We start from the raw sequence: 17,436 nt of genomic DNA, 5'->3' as shown, positions 1-17,436 counted from the left end.
TAGCAGCAGCTGCCCCAGGAGCAGGGATGAAGTCCCAGGACCAGGATTATACCACTTCTATAATCACTTCTTCTTTGTGGTCATTCTCCATCCCTCTTAGTCGTTCTCTCTTCTTAACTGTTCTCCTTCTCTCTATATATGCAAAGACTCGTGACAGCAAGTTATTGCATCTGGTGGTATCTCCACACTTTCTTTGCAGCTTTTAACATCTTTCCTCATCCTGGGCACACGACACTTCTAAGTAATGTTTTGAGGATTACACTGAAGTTGAAACAAACTATTTCTACATGCTTGCAATGGCCGACCTTCGGATCATGCTCCAGAGCCTATTTGTTCTCATACGCGACTGGGAAGAAATGAGTAACTCACTGAAGAAATTTGGGGTTGGACAGCCTGTGTCTTTGAGACAAGGATTTCTGGAAGCTCTTTATTTTTTCTAAGGAGGAAGAGACTGGACTTCTGTAATTATATGGTTATTATGTTTTCTAATGTTTACACACTGGCAGAATGGGAACACAAAAACAAGTCTACATAAACACAATAAACAAAAAACTCTTCAAGGCTGTTTCCATTTAAAATTACAGGCTATGCCATTTAAGGGAGTTTGCAGTGCTGGAACATGCTGCAACACTGCCTGCCCAGGAGAAGGATAACCCCATTTAAAAATGTTTTTCTAATATTAAAAAAAAAAAAAAAAAAAAGAAAGAAAAAAGTTTCACTCTTGACATGCTTGTTTTGGAGCTCCTAAAGGAGCGGGGAGTTCACATAAATGAGTTCATCACCTCCCCATGCACTAGGGCAGCCTCCAGCCCTCACCCGCCTCTCCAGGGCCCTGTGGGCCATGGGAGATCTTTAGCCCGAGGAAGGAGAGAAAGATCTGGCCAGTAACAACATCTACATGCTGGAAGGGGCCTCCTCTGCCTCACTGCTAGTCTGGTGGCAAGACCCTCTTATCCCTCATCGGCAGAGGAAAATCCCTTCCACATTAAGTACAATTATAGGCGAAAATTGGCTGCCAATTTTTGAAAATCTGTCCCTTTAAGTTTTAAGGGAGCTGGTTTCCTTTTCAATTTTAAATATATCTCACCCATATGGGAATAATACACAATCAAATCCAATATTTTTCCTACTGCCTAGCAGCTAAGTTATTTACTTGACTTTAACAAGACTTTTCTTTCCTCTTCCCAAGTTTGAGAGCAAGCACAAGCTGAGATGAGCTGTGCTGCTGTATGAGCAGGCAGCCGCTTCCAACAATTTATTTGAAAAGAAGCAGATCTGTATGTTAGGTAGGAAAGGGAGAGACTTAGCGTAGGCGGGGGAAAGAGGGGAAAAAGTCAAGGTTTAAATTTTTTGTTGTCGTAAATAAGCGCTTGAAACATGGGAACAGAAAATAGGAAACTTTCAAAGACTTGACACACCTATTTCCTACTGCTGGAAAATTAAGACAGTTCCATAAGCTGTATGTCCCCTAAATTAAAAACAATGCACAAAGGGTGTTAAGTTAGCCATGCAGACATAATGGCCATTAAAAAATCCCACTTGTATGCTGTGCAAATTTGCATGTGCAACCTGCATCTGTTCTTAAGACACTAGATTGAAGGCAAAGTTTTACTCTGAACCCCTTTTTTCCCCCCCAAACTGTAGAAATAAAAATTTAGCATGTTTACTATTTACAACTTCCTTCTCAGAAGACACAGGTAGAGCATTCATGCCTTCCAAAATGTAACCTTACACATCTGGCCAGCAAACATCTGGATATTTATCTTCACTCATCATTTCCTTCTGTAAGTCCAAAAACTGTCAGTTATTTCAGCTGAGATTCAGCCCAAGGGAGTAGAAAAAAAAGTTACATCCTTCTTTTGTCCAGGTTTTATAAACTGCTTTTTACCTTTTTCCCTGGGATATCAGTAAGTATAAAAATAAGCAGTCTGGATTCTTTTGACTGTGGCTTTTATTCTTGTGAATATGTACTTCTGTAGCCACAGGGAGCATACATATACAACTGTATTTATTACACAGTCATATCTGCAATGCATGCAAAATATCCTACATCTTTAAACAGGCTTTTTTTTATTTTGTGTTACATACATCCAGAAGAAATCACTCAAATCACAGGTAAGAATACAGATTGATTTGTGAATAAATTATATAGCAAAACTTATGCCAATTAAACTTCAGATTTGGGATAGTCACGAAACAGGAAATGTGAGTATCAATTCACTTAAAAAAAAATTTTTTTTAAAAAAACCCTTGACTTACAGAATTGTCATAATGGAAGCACTGCCTTTGGACTGGAGGCACCAGCCTGAGGAGCTCACCCCTGAGTTTGTCCCTTGCTCTGCCACTGTTCTAGGAAAGTCTCTTCACCTGCCTGTGCCATCCTACCCCTATTTTACAGAGGGTTATAATGAAACTCATCTCCTTTGCAAAACACTTTGCAGTGTAACTACGAAAAAAAACACTCTAAGGGACTCAAATGTTATTACCAAAGATACATATTTAACAAAGGAAAACATCAATCATTTCTGAATCTATCTAATTATGAGTTTAGTTTTTCTTACTATTCAGTAATTTAAAGCTACTGCTGACTTTAAATTTTCCAAATCACTATCCTGGTATCCAACCTGAAATTGCTTAGCAAAATGTTTTGGACAAGTAGTAAAGAATTCAAACTATGCAATGAGTTTTTTTGAAGTCTGTTGTTTAGCTGAGGTTGCATTCACTTCTCTTTTGTTATTTCTTTGAACCAGCTTCATGCTTTCCAACTTAACTCTGCTTCATGAAGTTGAAGTGCTCTTAGAAGAAAGGTTAACTTAAAAATCATACCCATATTAAAAGACAAAAGAGCAAAAATTAATATTATGGCTTCTTAAAATTATGTCATTTAGTATGTGTCCTGGTTTCAGATGGGATAGAGTTAATTTTCTTTCTAGTAGCTAGTATAGTGTTATGTTTTGGATTTTGTATGAGAATAACATTGATAACACACTGATGTTTGCAGTTGTTGCTATGTAGTGCTTATATGAAGTCAAGGATTTTTCAGCTTCTCATGCCCAGCCAGCGAGAAAGCTGGAGGGGCACAAGAAGTTGGCACAGGACACAGCCAGGGCACCTGACCCAAACTGGCCAACGGTGTATTCCATACCATGGGACGTCCCATCTAGTATGGGAACTGGGAAGGGGGGCAGAGAATCGCCGCTCGGGGACTAACTGGGTGTTGGTCGGCGGGCGGTGAGCAATTGTCCTGTGCATCATTTGTACATTCCAATCCTTTTATTACTACTGTTGTCATTTTATTAGTGTTATCATTATCATTATTAGTTTCTTCTTTTCTGTTCTATTAAACCGTTCTTATCTCAACCCACGAACGAGTTTTACTTCTTTTTCTGATTTTCTCCCCTATCCCACTGGATGGGGGGGAGTGAGTGAGCGGCTACGTGGTGCTTAGTTGCTGGCTGGGGTTAAACCACGACACAACTCAGGAACAGTTCCTTTTTTTTTTTTTAATTTCTTTCTTCTTTTAAACAGAAGGTAATTTCCAGTCAAAATTGTATTAAATTAAAAGACAGTTTGGAGTGAAAAACTCCTTTTACTTTTATTTCTGTAACACACTATAGGTTACCTTACTGAAAAAGAACCCTTAAGATTTTATTTTTATGACTACAAACTTTTCAGGATCTCAGCATCCATAACTGTTACTAGTGACTATAATTTAAAAGACAATAAAAGAAAACATAAAAGCATGTAAAATATATGATGCACAAATAAAGCATATACTTCTTTACACCTCTGTGCTGTAAAATCAAAAAAATCATGCTGCCTTCTGTCTCAATTTAATAGGCCAGTTTCCAGTTGATGGAAGGCATGAACATGACATCACTGATTTCTGAAACGATTCCTTGTGAAAACATGTCGCATGCCATAGTGTTATTACAGTCTGAGAGTCTTAGCAATAGCTTTGCACGGCTGAACATACAACTATAAAATGGCAAGATATGCTTAGAAAGACAGTGATATTTGTGATGTACGTTCATTAAATAGAAAGGAATTATCCTAATTTTATTAAGGTTAAAAGCAGCAAGGGAAAATCTCACCCATGTTTTACAAGGTCACATGCCCAGGTTGCTCTACATTGTCTGAAGCAATACCCTCTCCATTTTAGTGATATTCTGCGTAATGACTGTCACATACTTGACCTCATCAGAGAAGCTGAGGATGTTCATGATTTTTTCAGAAGACAAGTTTTAAAAGAGTTTCTGGGAAGTTAATCACTAGATAGAATCACAAGTCCTCCTCCTGGACCCTACAAAACCTTGCACTTCCCCATGCATACATACCAACATGATTTGATTCGTCACAATTTTTGCATGCCAGCAACAGAAAGATATTTTCAGAATATTTCAGTTCCCATTTAGCCCTTAAAATAAGTAGCCCAGAGGCCAACATCCAATGCTCAAATCCAAGTGCTTTACAGAATCCAACTATGAATACTGTAACAACACCTGAGTCATTCCTATTTAAGATATGTCTTTCATACAGCTTTACAGATGAGAACATTGTAGATATCTTCTTGCAACAGAATGTTTACAATCTGTTTAGAGCATTTCTTCATTAAGATTAAAAAAGTTAATTTACTTTTAAAATATTTAACCATGCTGACTTTATTCAGGTTTGACAATTACTGATTCTTGAGAAAAACTAACTGAAAAATACTGTAGGTTATTTAAATATCTTTGGTTGGAAAAAAAAGAGAAGTTATGCCAAAAAAAGGATTTACTGATAATTTTAGCTATTAAAAAAAGAAAAAAGGAAAAAAATCTGGTTAGTGATTTTTATTAAGTTACAGCTTCCACCAGCATGCTATCAATTTAGATAGAGTGTGATGTGGAAAAGACTGCTATTCCTACACTCAAAAAACATTTTTGGCAGTTTAAATACCTTCATTAAGGCAATAAAGATGCACTGAAGGAAACATACATGTAAAGAACATTGTCCAGATACAATAATGTTTTGTCTGCTCCAAACACACTTTAAATGTTAATTGCCAATCTTGAAATGTATAATAAAGTATTTGAAATGGTAATGGCCTCACTAGATTTTTAGCATGCAAAGAAAACGATTACAGACATCCAGCTTCTAGAAATCTGAGTAATATCCTGAAAGGAACAGCTCACCGTTTGGGGGTTGGGGTCGAATGCACTTTTAGTCTGCTTTAAAACATCATTTTAAATTTCTTATAGCAAAAAAACAATACCCTTTTCGAATTTGCAAGTAATCATGCACCTATTCTTGGCAAGGAGTGCCCATCAGTGAGTAAAACTGAGCGTGCAATTAGCAATGAACAATCTTTTTTTCTTTCTTTTTTTTTTTCTTTTTTTTTTTAGCTAATTCTGATAAGGATCGACTGTACATACACACTTGGAAATATTTCAGTCAGTCACATAACCTGATACCAAATATAATTAAAAAAAAATTCTATGCATACATGCATAAAATACACATGTATTGATGGATATACACTGGAAAACTGTATTTAAAATACAGAAAAATTTGCATAAAAAGCATGGAAGAAATGGAAATAGCAATGATACTTCTGATACGTCCTTAGTCCTAATACTCCAGAAATGGGAGTTTTTAGCAATGTCCCGCTGAAGAAGAAAAGTGTGAGCCCAAGCCCTTCAGAGCAGCCCATCTCCCCAGGAGAAGAGCTGCATCCATGTCCCTGCTTTGCATCCCCCAGCCACAGAACCGCATACATGCTCCAAGAGCCACCTTACCTTTCCTTGCAGGTAGGCTGTGAAGGTGCTCCAAAGCTAAATTCTGCATGGTTTGAAAAGTGCTTGAAAAGAAATTTCAAAAGAACTATTTGAAATTGCAAAGTACTATAGGTCTTCATAGTGCCTATTAGCTAAAGTGCTGCTTCTGAGCAGGGATACAGAGAGATAGTGTTCTGTGCATTTCTTTTTCCATGCTAAAACTATACAGACTGACAAACAGAGCAATAATGACCAGGCAATTTTTACTAGCACAGCAGGAGAAAAACAACTTATTTTTGTAACAGAAAAAGCACAAGCATCTCAATGGGCCATCTGTTTTAACAATGCCTTTTATTTCTCTAGGCCTCTGCTTCTACTTTAAAACTTAGTGACAAAAAAATAATTACCACTGCTGCTGTTTGATGAATTATATGATGTGTGCTTTTACTGTAAATCTAATTCCTTACAATCACGTTTTCATATCACAAATTAAAAACTGTTGTTACATTTGGTACCTTTTATTGCTGATCTGCTGATTGCAATAGATTGGCCAAGCATGAAAGGGACAAAAAAATGAACCTTGCCCCTCTTTGAACATCCCTCCAGCCCAGGACAAAGCCCTCTAGCAAGACAGTGTGCAAAGCTGCTGTATCAGAAACCGAGAGCTAGCATCTCCAAAGTCACTGCAATTGGTTTAGGAAATAAATGTTTAAAATGAGCCTGGATGAAGTGATTTGTGTGCTACTTATTCAGGAAATAGATATTAGCGAGCATTTTTATGTTTCTCTCCAATTTAGTAAGAAGCCTTTAGCTGACATAAGTAGTAACATGGTTTAAAATTAGGTGAAGGCGAACAAGAATATATATTCTCAGGTGGGTTTTTCACTTACTCTAAATATAAGTTTCTAGCATAAGATACATATTCAAAGTGTAAGACAGAAACAAAAAAGGAAGAGAAGACAGACATAGTTGGACTTCTCTCCTTGAACAAGTAGTTGAACTTCCAAACATAGTCTCTCTCTTCAACTTACGAAATCACTCGATTGAAGGCAGTTCCATAATATTTAAGAGGTCAAATAGTGTATAATAGAACTATTTCAAATCTTTTTTCAGGTAAAACTCCATAAAAATAAAATCTTTAAACTATTGCAGAAGAACTAGTTTCTCCTTTCCCACACTCACTAACTGCAAAAAGGTTCACTTCAAAACTTGGATAATTCAAATTTTACTTTATGCTCTATAACATCTTAAGAAGTACAAGTGTTATGCACCATTTCATTGGTTTTCAGCAACACACTCGGAAAAGTATGTCAAATGAACTGTTTCTTCGCACAGTGAGTTAGATGCTTTCATACTCATGTCTCTACTCACTCAGACTAAAAAGCGATTTTTTTTTTTCCTGTTTAAAATGCATACACACGGACTAGAGGGCAGCACTAGCCAAGGATACAAATGTGTGAAGACAGCTTACTTTTTGAATGGTCAACCCATGCTAATTTATAACAAAATTTCTTCTCCCACTTCATCCCATAAGATACTGTTTTATGTTGTTCATGTGCAATGACACTTGTATCAGATTAGTTTATTAGTCAGAAGCATGACTGTAATCACACAAGTCATGTGTGCAATGTATCAGTTTCTTCATTACAACCACCTGTTTAATCCACACACTGTGCACATTTCCTGGGGATCTCAGAAGAGAGTCATTTCACAAATGACTTTTGGAATTCATTTCAAGCCTCAGAAAGTTTAGGTTTTACCACCTTAAAGAAAAATTTAGATGAAAAAGAGCAGAGATTTTCCCCATAGCTTTGAATATTTAAGGATATTTATTTTACATTTTCTAATGTTTTACTGTAAAAGCATGTTACAAACTTGCTTTTGTGCAAGCAGAGCCAGTCTGTGCACTCAGGAACAACCCAGGCACTGCAGGTAGGAAAAAGATGAGATTCTACCCTCCAGACACTCATACGTACCTCTAGCTGATGCATATCTATATAGAGAGCCTTGAGAACGCCAATGTACTGTGTAAATCCTCAAAGCAGGATTTGAGTGATACTTAAGAGAAGTATTAACCTTGTGCTGGCCCCTTTCCCAACCATAAGAAAAGACTAGTAACAAGGAAAATGGAAGAATATGGTTTCTTTTTCATTTTGTACTGGGGAGTTTGCCAGATCTCTTCATGGTGGAAGCTTGAGAAAAGATAAACAGTGCTGAGAGGAGATGGAATTACCATCTGAATTTTTGGTATAAAAACTGTCATAATAGTGTCAGCTCATGCTTTCATGAATACGTATGTCATGATATTTAAAAGATACATTGTCTCTGGCATAATCAAAAAAAATTTTTAAAAGATTGCTTTTATACTCATATCAAGGCCTAATTCGTAACAACCACAGAGATCCATCTCTCCTAGCATCCTGTGGCAAAGAAAAGCAATTACCAGATAGTTACAGAAAACCTACAAGAATCATGGTAAGTGTATAATGACTTTTCTCCTGATACCCTTCCATCATCCAAAGATAAGCCGCTTATGTCTTCCTGGACTAGATGTTTAACCCATACCATGGAGTTTAATTCCTCACCTATAACAATGAGCCCTGTCCTACCCCCCACTACATCATATTCCCACTCCAGAGCACATCCTACAGCACTTCTAAAGAGCCAAAAATCCATGGCTGACCACTTCGTCTGCTGTCCAACCTGTTGGCAGATTTGTTACTACCATCATTCTTAATAACCTCTGGCACTTCACATATGTACAAAATCTATTCACCCATAAACCTCTTTTGGATATTCAGAAATTAAAATTAAGTAAAAATTCTGTAGTAGATTTCCTCTTATTTCCATCTTCTGAGCTCTTCAGGTTATGGAGATTTTTCAGAAAGTCACTTACTATCTCACAGCTTCTAAAGTAGAACAGGAAGGGGCTTGTGATATCTGCATGTGCCACAATAAATTTAGCACACTAAATGAGTCAACCTCACCTCATATCAGGACATTATTCTTGCCAGTATACAAGAAATCAGTCTTTTAAACAACAGGAACTTATTATGAACAATAACAACCTGAAAACAATACAAGCAGGCTCCTATAATTTTACGGGACCCTAGACCACTCCATGTCAGGAAGCCTCATTGCAGCTGAGGCAGTTTTCAGGTGAACTTTCTCAACCAAAATATACACTTAAATGTCAGAAGGAATGGCAATATTTTGGTTTGCTAAGATTGACTGTGGTCTTCTACAAATTCAGTGTCCACTCAGAAAATTACATGACACATGGTAAAGGAGCACCTCTTATTTTTGAAAAGTAAGAGAAAGGTAAAAGACATAGTTATAAAAACAAGTGTATAGGAATAACAAACGATGTAGTTTACTTACAGTGGACTTGGAAGGCAAGGAATGAATCATAATCACATGAACTCTCTATTTATTTTCAATTCATGTTATGCTGTCTGCAGGTATTAGACCAGAATCAATCAGAAGATAGAACAGAAAATGTGATAACCAGCTATTGCTTTTGCTATTTTTGTGAGGCAAGCAGAGTCAGCATTTTAACATCCTGCTCTCCCAAGCCTGTTCAAAAAATAAAAAAAACAACCGACAGAATGGCAAAAAATGTTTTCTCTAAAATTCACAAGAAGAGAATATTTTTCTCTTAATCACTGGGTATCAATTCCCTTTGCAATCAACACAAGCTGTGACAAGAAAAAGAGCAGAGCCTCATTCAGTCACTTGACAGTACCCAAAGTTTTCTATCTTTCACTGGGGTGGAATTAAATTTGTTTCATGCTGGATAATCAATATGGTACTGAATTTCTAGTCAGGTAAACCATGGCATTTTCCCACATGCAAGGACAAGCCTAAAAAACCACTACCACCCAATCCTCTAGTCCTGCCCTCTGGATGGAGCCTTTGGCATGTAAAAGTACATTGTCATTTACTGTATTTCTAGGGGAATACAGATTTTCCTGAAAGGAAAACCTTGTGTCTCTGACCATGTTCCCAATAACAAAAGTCAGACATCATTTTATTATAATGAATTTCCCATAAATCTGAAATCCTTTCAATCCAAAATTATTTCAATATACTATCAATTCTTAATATAAAATCTACTTAACAAGTCCATTCTAATATACTGACTTCAGACAAGCACATTATAAATTGCAGATGAAAGGAGCACTTCAAAGGCAGGAATGGGTCTGATAAATAAAGATAGCACAATCGTATGATTCCAATACATCCTACAAAAATGAGCAGTAAATGTAGATGGTGAAGAGACTTTGAGCCCTGCTGTCTTTTCCTTTAACAAGCTTGCAAGTTCAAACTCATCTCCCTGTTCAACAGTGAACATAGCATTGCACGGGTGTCCAAAGTGATAATATATTGGGATTATTATTGCAGATTATGTATATAATTAGCAGAAAGAATAGGACTGGGTTTTACTGTTGCCCATTTGAGTCATTTTAATGGCATGAATCTTGAGACATTACCTTCCCCAATTTATCCACTCTGTTTCCTTATAAAAGAACGAATTACCTGTCTGTGCACTACTGATGCAGAAAATCCTCTCTGCTCTCTCTGAAGTCTCCAGTTTAACCCCTAGATTCTGTGCTAGCAAGGCTAGGTTATGTTGCTTATGTACTTGGCCACTGGGCAGGACCACATGTCCTGCCCCATGGCTAAGTTGACCCCATGACTACTGAACTGAGTTGAATCGTTTAAGAAAGAAACTCAACACAACCCTGTTTTTTAACATGGACTGTTTCAGTGATCTTATGCACATAGTCTCCATGCAGGACATTTTTTCCAGAACTGAGTGGGTAGTGAACTGCAGTATGGTGTAGGAAAGAGCAGCCAGATGCTTCTGAAGTCAACTCTGCTGCTGAAGAAGTTGTTCCATGAAACTGTAAGAAAAGATGCTTCCTGGGAGAAGAGGCAGAAGCAATGTAAGTCATGGCTAAGAGAAACCCCTTTTTTAAAAAATTCTACAAAACAAGAGATGAAGAGTTCACAAAGTTTCCAATTCTTGGACATCTTAGAAAGAAAACCTCCTCAACATCCTCAGGCGAGACATTTTGCCACAGATCTGAGGCATGGCCTTTTGAGGGACAAAGCTGAAGTGAGTTTTCAGGGTCTGTTCTTTGCCCTCTGACCCTTCAGATGCTGGCCTTGGACAAAAGGTCAGTCCTGTGGGGTGGGAGAATGTGAGAAGCTTGGAGTCTACTGCTCCAGAATATGCCTGGTGCAGTACAAGGCTTAATCCTCATCCACCATAAATAAATTCAGAATTATTAAGAGACACACCATTAACTCAAAATTTTATGTAGCAGCTGGGGAATCTGCTGAGGATATACTTATCAGTTGAGGTCTATTTTACGACCTCTGCACATAACTCAAACCATCAGCTCATATTGGCTCGGCCTTTCGCTGACAGGGACCATGTCACGTATCCCCCAGGGCAGCTGGAAGCCTCCAGCAGACAATGGGGGCGAGCGGCTGACATGGGCCGCTGTGGCCCTGGCAGAACAATGCAGCTGCTGCGGAGGTTGGCCCTGCTGAAGGAAACGCGCTTCTCCCAGGTTGTCTGAGGGGAGGGACACTGAAGCAATGGAAATTCCCCAGCAGTAAAGGAGAACAAAAGAAGAGGTGTTGGAAGCTGCCGTTAAAAAGAGACAGGCTCCCTATACCTGCTGGCTGCCAGACTTGGACAGCTTCTTCCAGGGCCTGAAAGAGGAGTGGATGGTCCTCTGGCTGACAGAAAACCACACCGCTCTGCAGGATGCAATCCCCCGGGAAGCGCAGGTGAAAAACTACTCCCTCACACAGAGGACCAGAGTTTCACAGTTCCCCACTATCGCACGTTGGGGCACAGGGTTGAGAGCACAGCCACTGCTGAGGGCCCCGCTCAAAGTGGGGGTGCCTCTGGGCCCGGCAGAGCCCCCCACACCACAGCCGGCCATGAAACCCCCTGCTGCCCCGCAGCCGGGACCTGGGCTCCACACAAGTGCGTCCCTCTTGTTTTTGCATGGGATCTGGAAGTCTCTAGATTTCCTCCCCTGATTAAAAGGTGTGGCTGCTGAAGAAATTAGTTTACAGAGCCTCCAAATTCCTTACTGCCGTTGTCATATGTCTGCAACAGGAGTAACCGCGAGGCCAGGGCGTGGGGAGGGGTGTGCTGCACCACGGCTAGGGCTCGGCACTGCTCTGGGACCGCTGAAATCCCCCTTTCTAGCAGCAGTAACTCTGCAAGGACTCTGCACCTGGAGAGGAAACTTGAGGAGTAATCCATATATGCTAGATTAAAATATCTGGTAAAAATCCCTCAAACCCACACATATCCTTCCCTGAAAAAAAGTTAAAGTAAAACCTGCGATTTTACAGCTTACTTTTCTTAGTAGTACAGCCATAACGGCTGTTTTGAACTGAAACAAAGGGAAAAGTTACACTGATTTATAAAGTCATTAAAATACCAGGAGAAAAAGCAGTGGCTAACTAAGTACTGCCATTGACTGCCACAGCTTTTGGATCAGGCCCAGAAGAATGCTGGAATAAGTGGTGAAACATTTTATTTTCTAACTTTTTAGTGGCTACTGCAAACAATGGAAAATACAAGCACATACTTAGAATAACTCTATCCTTTGCAAAATGAGATCACACCTAAAAATACTTCCTCTTGTTCCTGTATAACTTCAGTTTATGATAATAGCTATTACACATATATAGTGAAGAGGAAAAAATAGCTTCCCAAGTGCTGGGTAAAAACTTGAGATTGTATCGTAGAGTTTCTGCTACAGAATAAACTTTAAAATCTGTTGATGATTCAGACTATTTATTCAGATATCAGAATGGACAATCCAATTACAGCATGGACAACATGAAATAAGGTAGTAAAAAGCCAGGGGCTTGAGTTATCAAATTATTGCTTGGAGACAGGAAAAGCTAAGTGATGATGATGATTCTTTGTATCAAAATTATATCAAGTATTAAGAAACAAATGCAAAATGTATCTGAATTTTAGGTTTCCAGTTTGAAACAATTAGTGCTATTATTTACATCTCCACACATAAGCCCACACAGCTTGAATTTCCTGGGATATACATGTGCTATTAATTTTTAACTTTGCTCTAGGATCCAAGCCTGAATCACCAGGCCCTGTTACTTTCTAGCGCAAGGGTGTGTTTTGTCCGCTTGTACTACAGACTGTTCCAGTGCCCTGGCTCCTCAAAGTGCAAAGGTATTTTTCAGGAGTTTACGTTTTACTTTTTAAAACCATCTCCTACACTTAAATTTCCTTAGCAACTTCCAAAGCAGCCGACTTTCACAGCTGTGTTGCCATCCTACGGATTTCATCATTGCTTGACCAGAGAAAAGAGTGTTGGTTAAGCTAAAATCTCCATTTAGAGTGATTTTCTACAATGTTGCATCAGTTCCCTGCTAAGTAGCACAGATCTAATAGCGAACAGTATTTCTGTAACCTGAAGAAGAGTAAATTAACATTTACAGAATAGCTCAGCGCTGACCTTCTTAAGGCAACAGCAGCATTTTCTTATGCAGTTTCCTCAACTACGTTACATACAGACAGAATTGGTTTGGATTTTAATTCTAAAACTGCTGGCGAGATTCATTTCAATGTATGTAATCTCCTCAAAATACAGAAAAACAGACAAGAGTAAATGCAAAGTTGTTGCAAGAACGGAAATACGTGCAATTGCTTTAGAGAGCACGGAGCTGACCCTACTCCCTTCTCTGCCAGTGGGAATTTTACCACTGACTCCAGTGAAAGTACAGCCAGGCTAGTGATTTTCTAACACTTGAAGGCAATTATTTTTATTTTAAAATGCAGGAATAGCCTCCCGCTCTGGTCCAGTTCTCAGCCTGAGGCTGTAGCCCTGCCAGCACTGTTAATGTCATTGTTTGCGAAGCGTATTCCCAGTCTCGCGTACGCCCACGCAGGGCTCCCAGCTCCCGGCCGCAATGTCCCCCCCGCCGCATTGTTTCAGCTCCCCCTGTTTCCTCGCCTCCCACCCTGTCCCCCCACCATTGTTGTCCCCCTGCACCCACCCTGCATTGTTCTCACGCCCGCCTGCCATCCCCACCCAGGAGGGACCCTTCCTCCCTCCCACTCCCCGCAGCAGCTCAGGCTCCTTTCTTACCTACTTCCATATATTCCGCTGACGTATTGGCATCAAAACATTTTCCCTTTCTGAAAGCGCATTACATAAGCTGTCATTACTAGATCCCATGGCTTTTGTGAGCTGTGGGCGCTCTGCCTTGAGAAGCCCAGTCCAAAGTCTCTTAAACAAGAAGATTCTTATTTCATTGCTATGGACTCTAGATCAGGCCCAAAATTAGGATTGATAGAAAGTGTTACTGCATTTTCAGATAGGATATAAAAGGCTAGAGCAAAAATACATTGTCACTATAGAACAGAAATATGTAATGAGACAGATACGTAGGGATCGATATTACATCTTCATAGTATGTATGTACAGAAATGACTGGCATGATTTACATGGGCTCCATTGTTACAATAAATAAGAGTTAAATTCTTTCTAAACTGTGCTTTTGCTCCTCCATGTATAAAAGCAAGTAGGGTTAAAAATGTACTTCTAAAAAAACCAAGGCAAGGCTCGCGTTTATGTAGTCAAGTGTTAATTGCAGACAGGATTTCTAAAATACCTTGTTCATACATGTATATCTATGTCCATATATATATAAAGCATAGAAATATTTTTATTCATTTACCAATTACAGTGATTGAAAGTTTAAAAAGATTTTTAAAAACACACAGAAACAAATTAAATTAGCCAGCTTTCCTGTCATTATTTCAGCCACCTTGCTTTTTTACTGCTCTCCGTTTTGTACATCTACAATGTTCTTTTGAAATATTTACCTGTACTGTACTGGATTTTTCATACAGGCATATAGGGATACTAACCCTAAATTTCTATGTACCTCCTATTTTTTTCCTATGATACTTCACTTTCGCTGTCGTACTGCTTTCAAAATGATACTCCATCTTTTCACAAAATCATGTTTATTATACACAGTATGATGTACAAACTGTTTTCCATGCCTAAGTGAGTCTTTGTTAATCCTTGGGAAGAAGAGCAGCTATATATGCTTAGAGTAGATTAAGTATAGAAACAAAACCCAAATACCTCATTTTATTAATAAATAATTAATACATTTTGTATTTTAATACGTGAAAAACTCATTAACTCTTACCATGGCTTATGCGGTGAAAGCAGTAGTATGCAAAGTCCACTCCCAGGAGTGTCAAATACCACGTCCATGGTGAGTCCCAGGGCAGTTCGAAGAGTCTGTAGTTGTTCCATATGTAGATATAACTAATTAAGTCAACACTTCTGAATAAAACACTGAAATAGAGATCCAAAAAGTTTTATCAATAATCTTCTCAACTTGAATTACAGAACCTTTTTACTATATATTTACCATTTATCAGGTGGGAGTCTTTTTGTAACACATAAAACCAGTCTCCAAGTTCTGCAACTTCTGTCAAGTAATGCTACTATCGACTTCAATGGAATCTTTACTTAAGGTCTGTGAGGTTTTTCAAACCAACCATCACCCACTCACCACCGGTGTTGTGGTATTAGGCATCCTCAAAGGCTCTGCAGTACTCTGCAGGTGCTGTGGTGATCCTGTTCTCCCAAATCTGGAAGAAACCCATCCTTGCTAAGTCACAAGTCAGAAGTGACTGAAGTATAGCAGCAATTATGCTCAAACACTAATGTATGACATTAAAATACCTTGACTATTTCCACTGTAGGGAAGGGCATGGAAGGTGACAGGACTTTTAGGAGCAGTAAGATAGTCAATCTACTCAGCATATCACTTCACTTTAAGAGGATAAATGCAGCAGGAGGAGACAAAGCCCAGTGCCTTTGAAAAGAAGGGAAAGGGCAATTGGTAGAGAAAAACAGCAGGACTGCCAGAAAGGGGGAGAAAAAGCCACAAATTTGCAAAGACAGGAAAGCCACTAGTCAGCAGCTTTTATTGCTGCCAAGTTCCTGGACAACAGGGAGTGAGCATCTACCTCTGACCTAACTCAGGTCAGTGCTGAGACTAGGAGAAGGAGAATGAAAGTAGCTCTGGGATGGGCAGGCCAGATCCAGCAGTAACTCTCCACAGCTGTTTAGGTTAAGAAAAATTTGGGTTGCCACAGTCATACCCTCTCCTCAGTGCCCCACCACCTCCCACCTCATTCCACTGATTTGGAGGATGAGCTGTCTCCAGACAAATTGCTTTGGTTTTGCTGGTTGTGTTTTTGGACAGACTGGGAAGTGTTAACCCCAGTGGGACAGAGATGAGAGGCCGTGGGCACTGGGGTGGCCCAGGTCACAATTGGCTTAGGTAGCTGTGAAATGGTGTCTCAGCTGCAGACTGATGTCTATTTAAACTGACATTTTTTGTAGAAGAGAGTAGTGCACAGTGTGATCTGCAGCAACTTCCTCACACCCCCTCCTGCTACCCTCCTTTGCTGTGTTGCTGAAAATGTTTGTGGGACTGTGGTGAACTGAACTGGTGCAGCTTCTGAAAAGCAGCAAGCAGAAAAAAAGTAGGGAAAGGATACTAACTGTAGGAAAGTCACACATATCCTTTTTTATATATCAATGGATTAAATGCACCTCAGTTTAGGGCCTAAGAGTCAGAAATGAGATTATTATTATTAGCACCATCATCTACACACAGAAAAAACTAATCTAGTTCTCAGATGTTTTGCTGCTGGTATATTTGGGGGGGGGGGGGGGGGGGGGCTGAAATTACCAGCAGAACAACACCTTTGTCCAAAGTTGTGCAAGATTTTTAGTAATCTATAAATCACATTCATGGCTGAAGGAAGACTGAGGGATTTAGATTCAGGGAACTTCAAACGGAGATTGCAAATGGCACACCTGCAAGACACTACTTGAACAGAGGAGGTAACAAACTGCACATAGGTGTCACAGCCTTGCAAAACCTCAGCTAAAAGACTGTCACAGACCAACATCTTTCTTTCACTTCAGTCTCACCTGGAACTTCACCTTATATTGAACTCAGCTAAAATAGCCTCCATGCATCTCTCTGTCCAGGTCTGCTCATTCTTGTCTCAGTGCCACTTCTCGATGGTACTTCTTCCCAAACCCTGCCTTTTTTTTTTCCCCCCCTTTTTTTCAGCTAGATTATTTTTCACACAGTTTATGGCATGGCCCCCAAAACACCTGAATCTGAAAAACTAAAAAAGGACATATACTCTTTCTCCTCTAAAGCCTTGTTTCACACACCTGGAAAACATCCCTAAGGACAGTCTGGCCATGCCTTGTACTTTTGGCTAGCTGCACTGAAACACGAGGGAACCCCAGCAAACATGGCTGTTTCAGCTTAACGAACCACCACCCAATGCTATGACTGAACTTCGAGGTCGCCTCCATATTTTTGCAGAGATATCCATTCAGAGCTTTTATACTTCTGGCATTAGCACCTCTTCCCACAATAGTGTTTTGAATAAGGCTAGAAGGAAACATCTTGAGTTTCTGTGCTGCTAGTCTCTCTATTAACATGGAACAAAGTCAGCTGAAAATTCCAAGCTCCCAATACTAGCCTGCAAGCAGAATAGTGTCACATCCACCATTTTATCCCAAGCTGAAGCATTACAAGGAATTGCTGTTCGTGA

General features: G+C 39.4%; 1 protein-coding gene across 1 annotated transcript in view; it reads right to left on the bottom strand.

The window, feature by feature from the left end:
• Positions 1 to 17,436, bottom strand: part of AGMO (alkylglycerol monooxygenase) — a 198,486-nt gene that overhangs the window by 162,659 nt on the left and 18,391 nt on the right. The window contains exon 3 of the mRNA XM_010577667.1: positions 14,988 to 15,139. Coding sequence (XP_010575969.1) covers positions 14,988 to 15,139 — 152 coding nt within the window. The remainder of the gene's footprint in view (positions 1 to 14,987; positions 15,140 to 17,436) is intronic.

Source organism: Haliaeetus leucocephalus, unplaced genomic scaffold (genome assembly GCF_000737465.1).
Source record: "Haliaeetus leucocephalus isolate CR32 unplaced genomic scaffold, Haliaeetus_leucocephalus-4.0 Scaffold566, whole genome shotgun sequence".
NCBI lineage: Eukaryota > Metazoa > Chordata > Aves > Accipitriformes > Accipitridae > Haliaeetus > Haliaeetus leucocephalus.
This window is presented reverse-complemented; position numbering and strand designations above follow the sequence as displayed.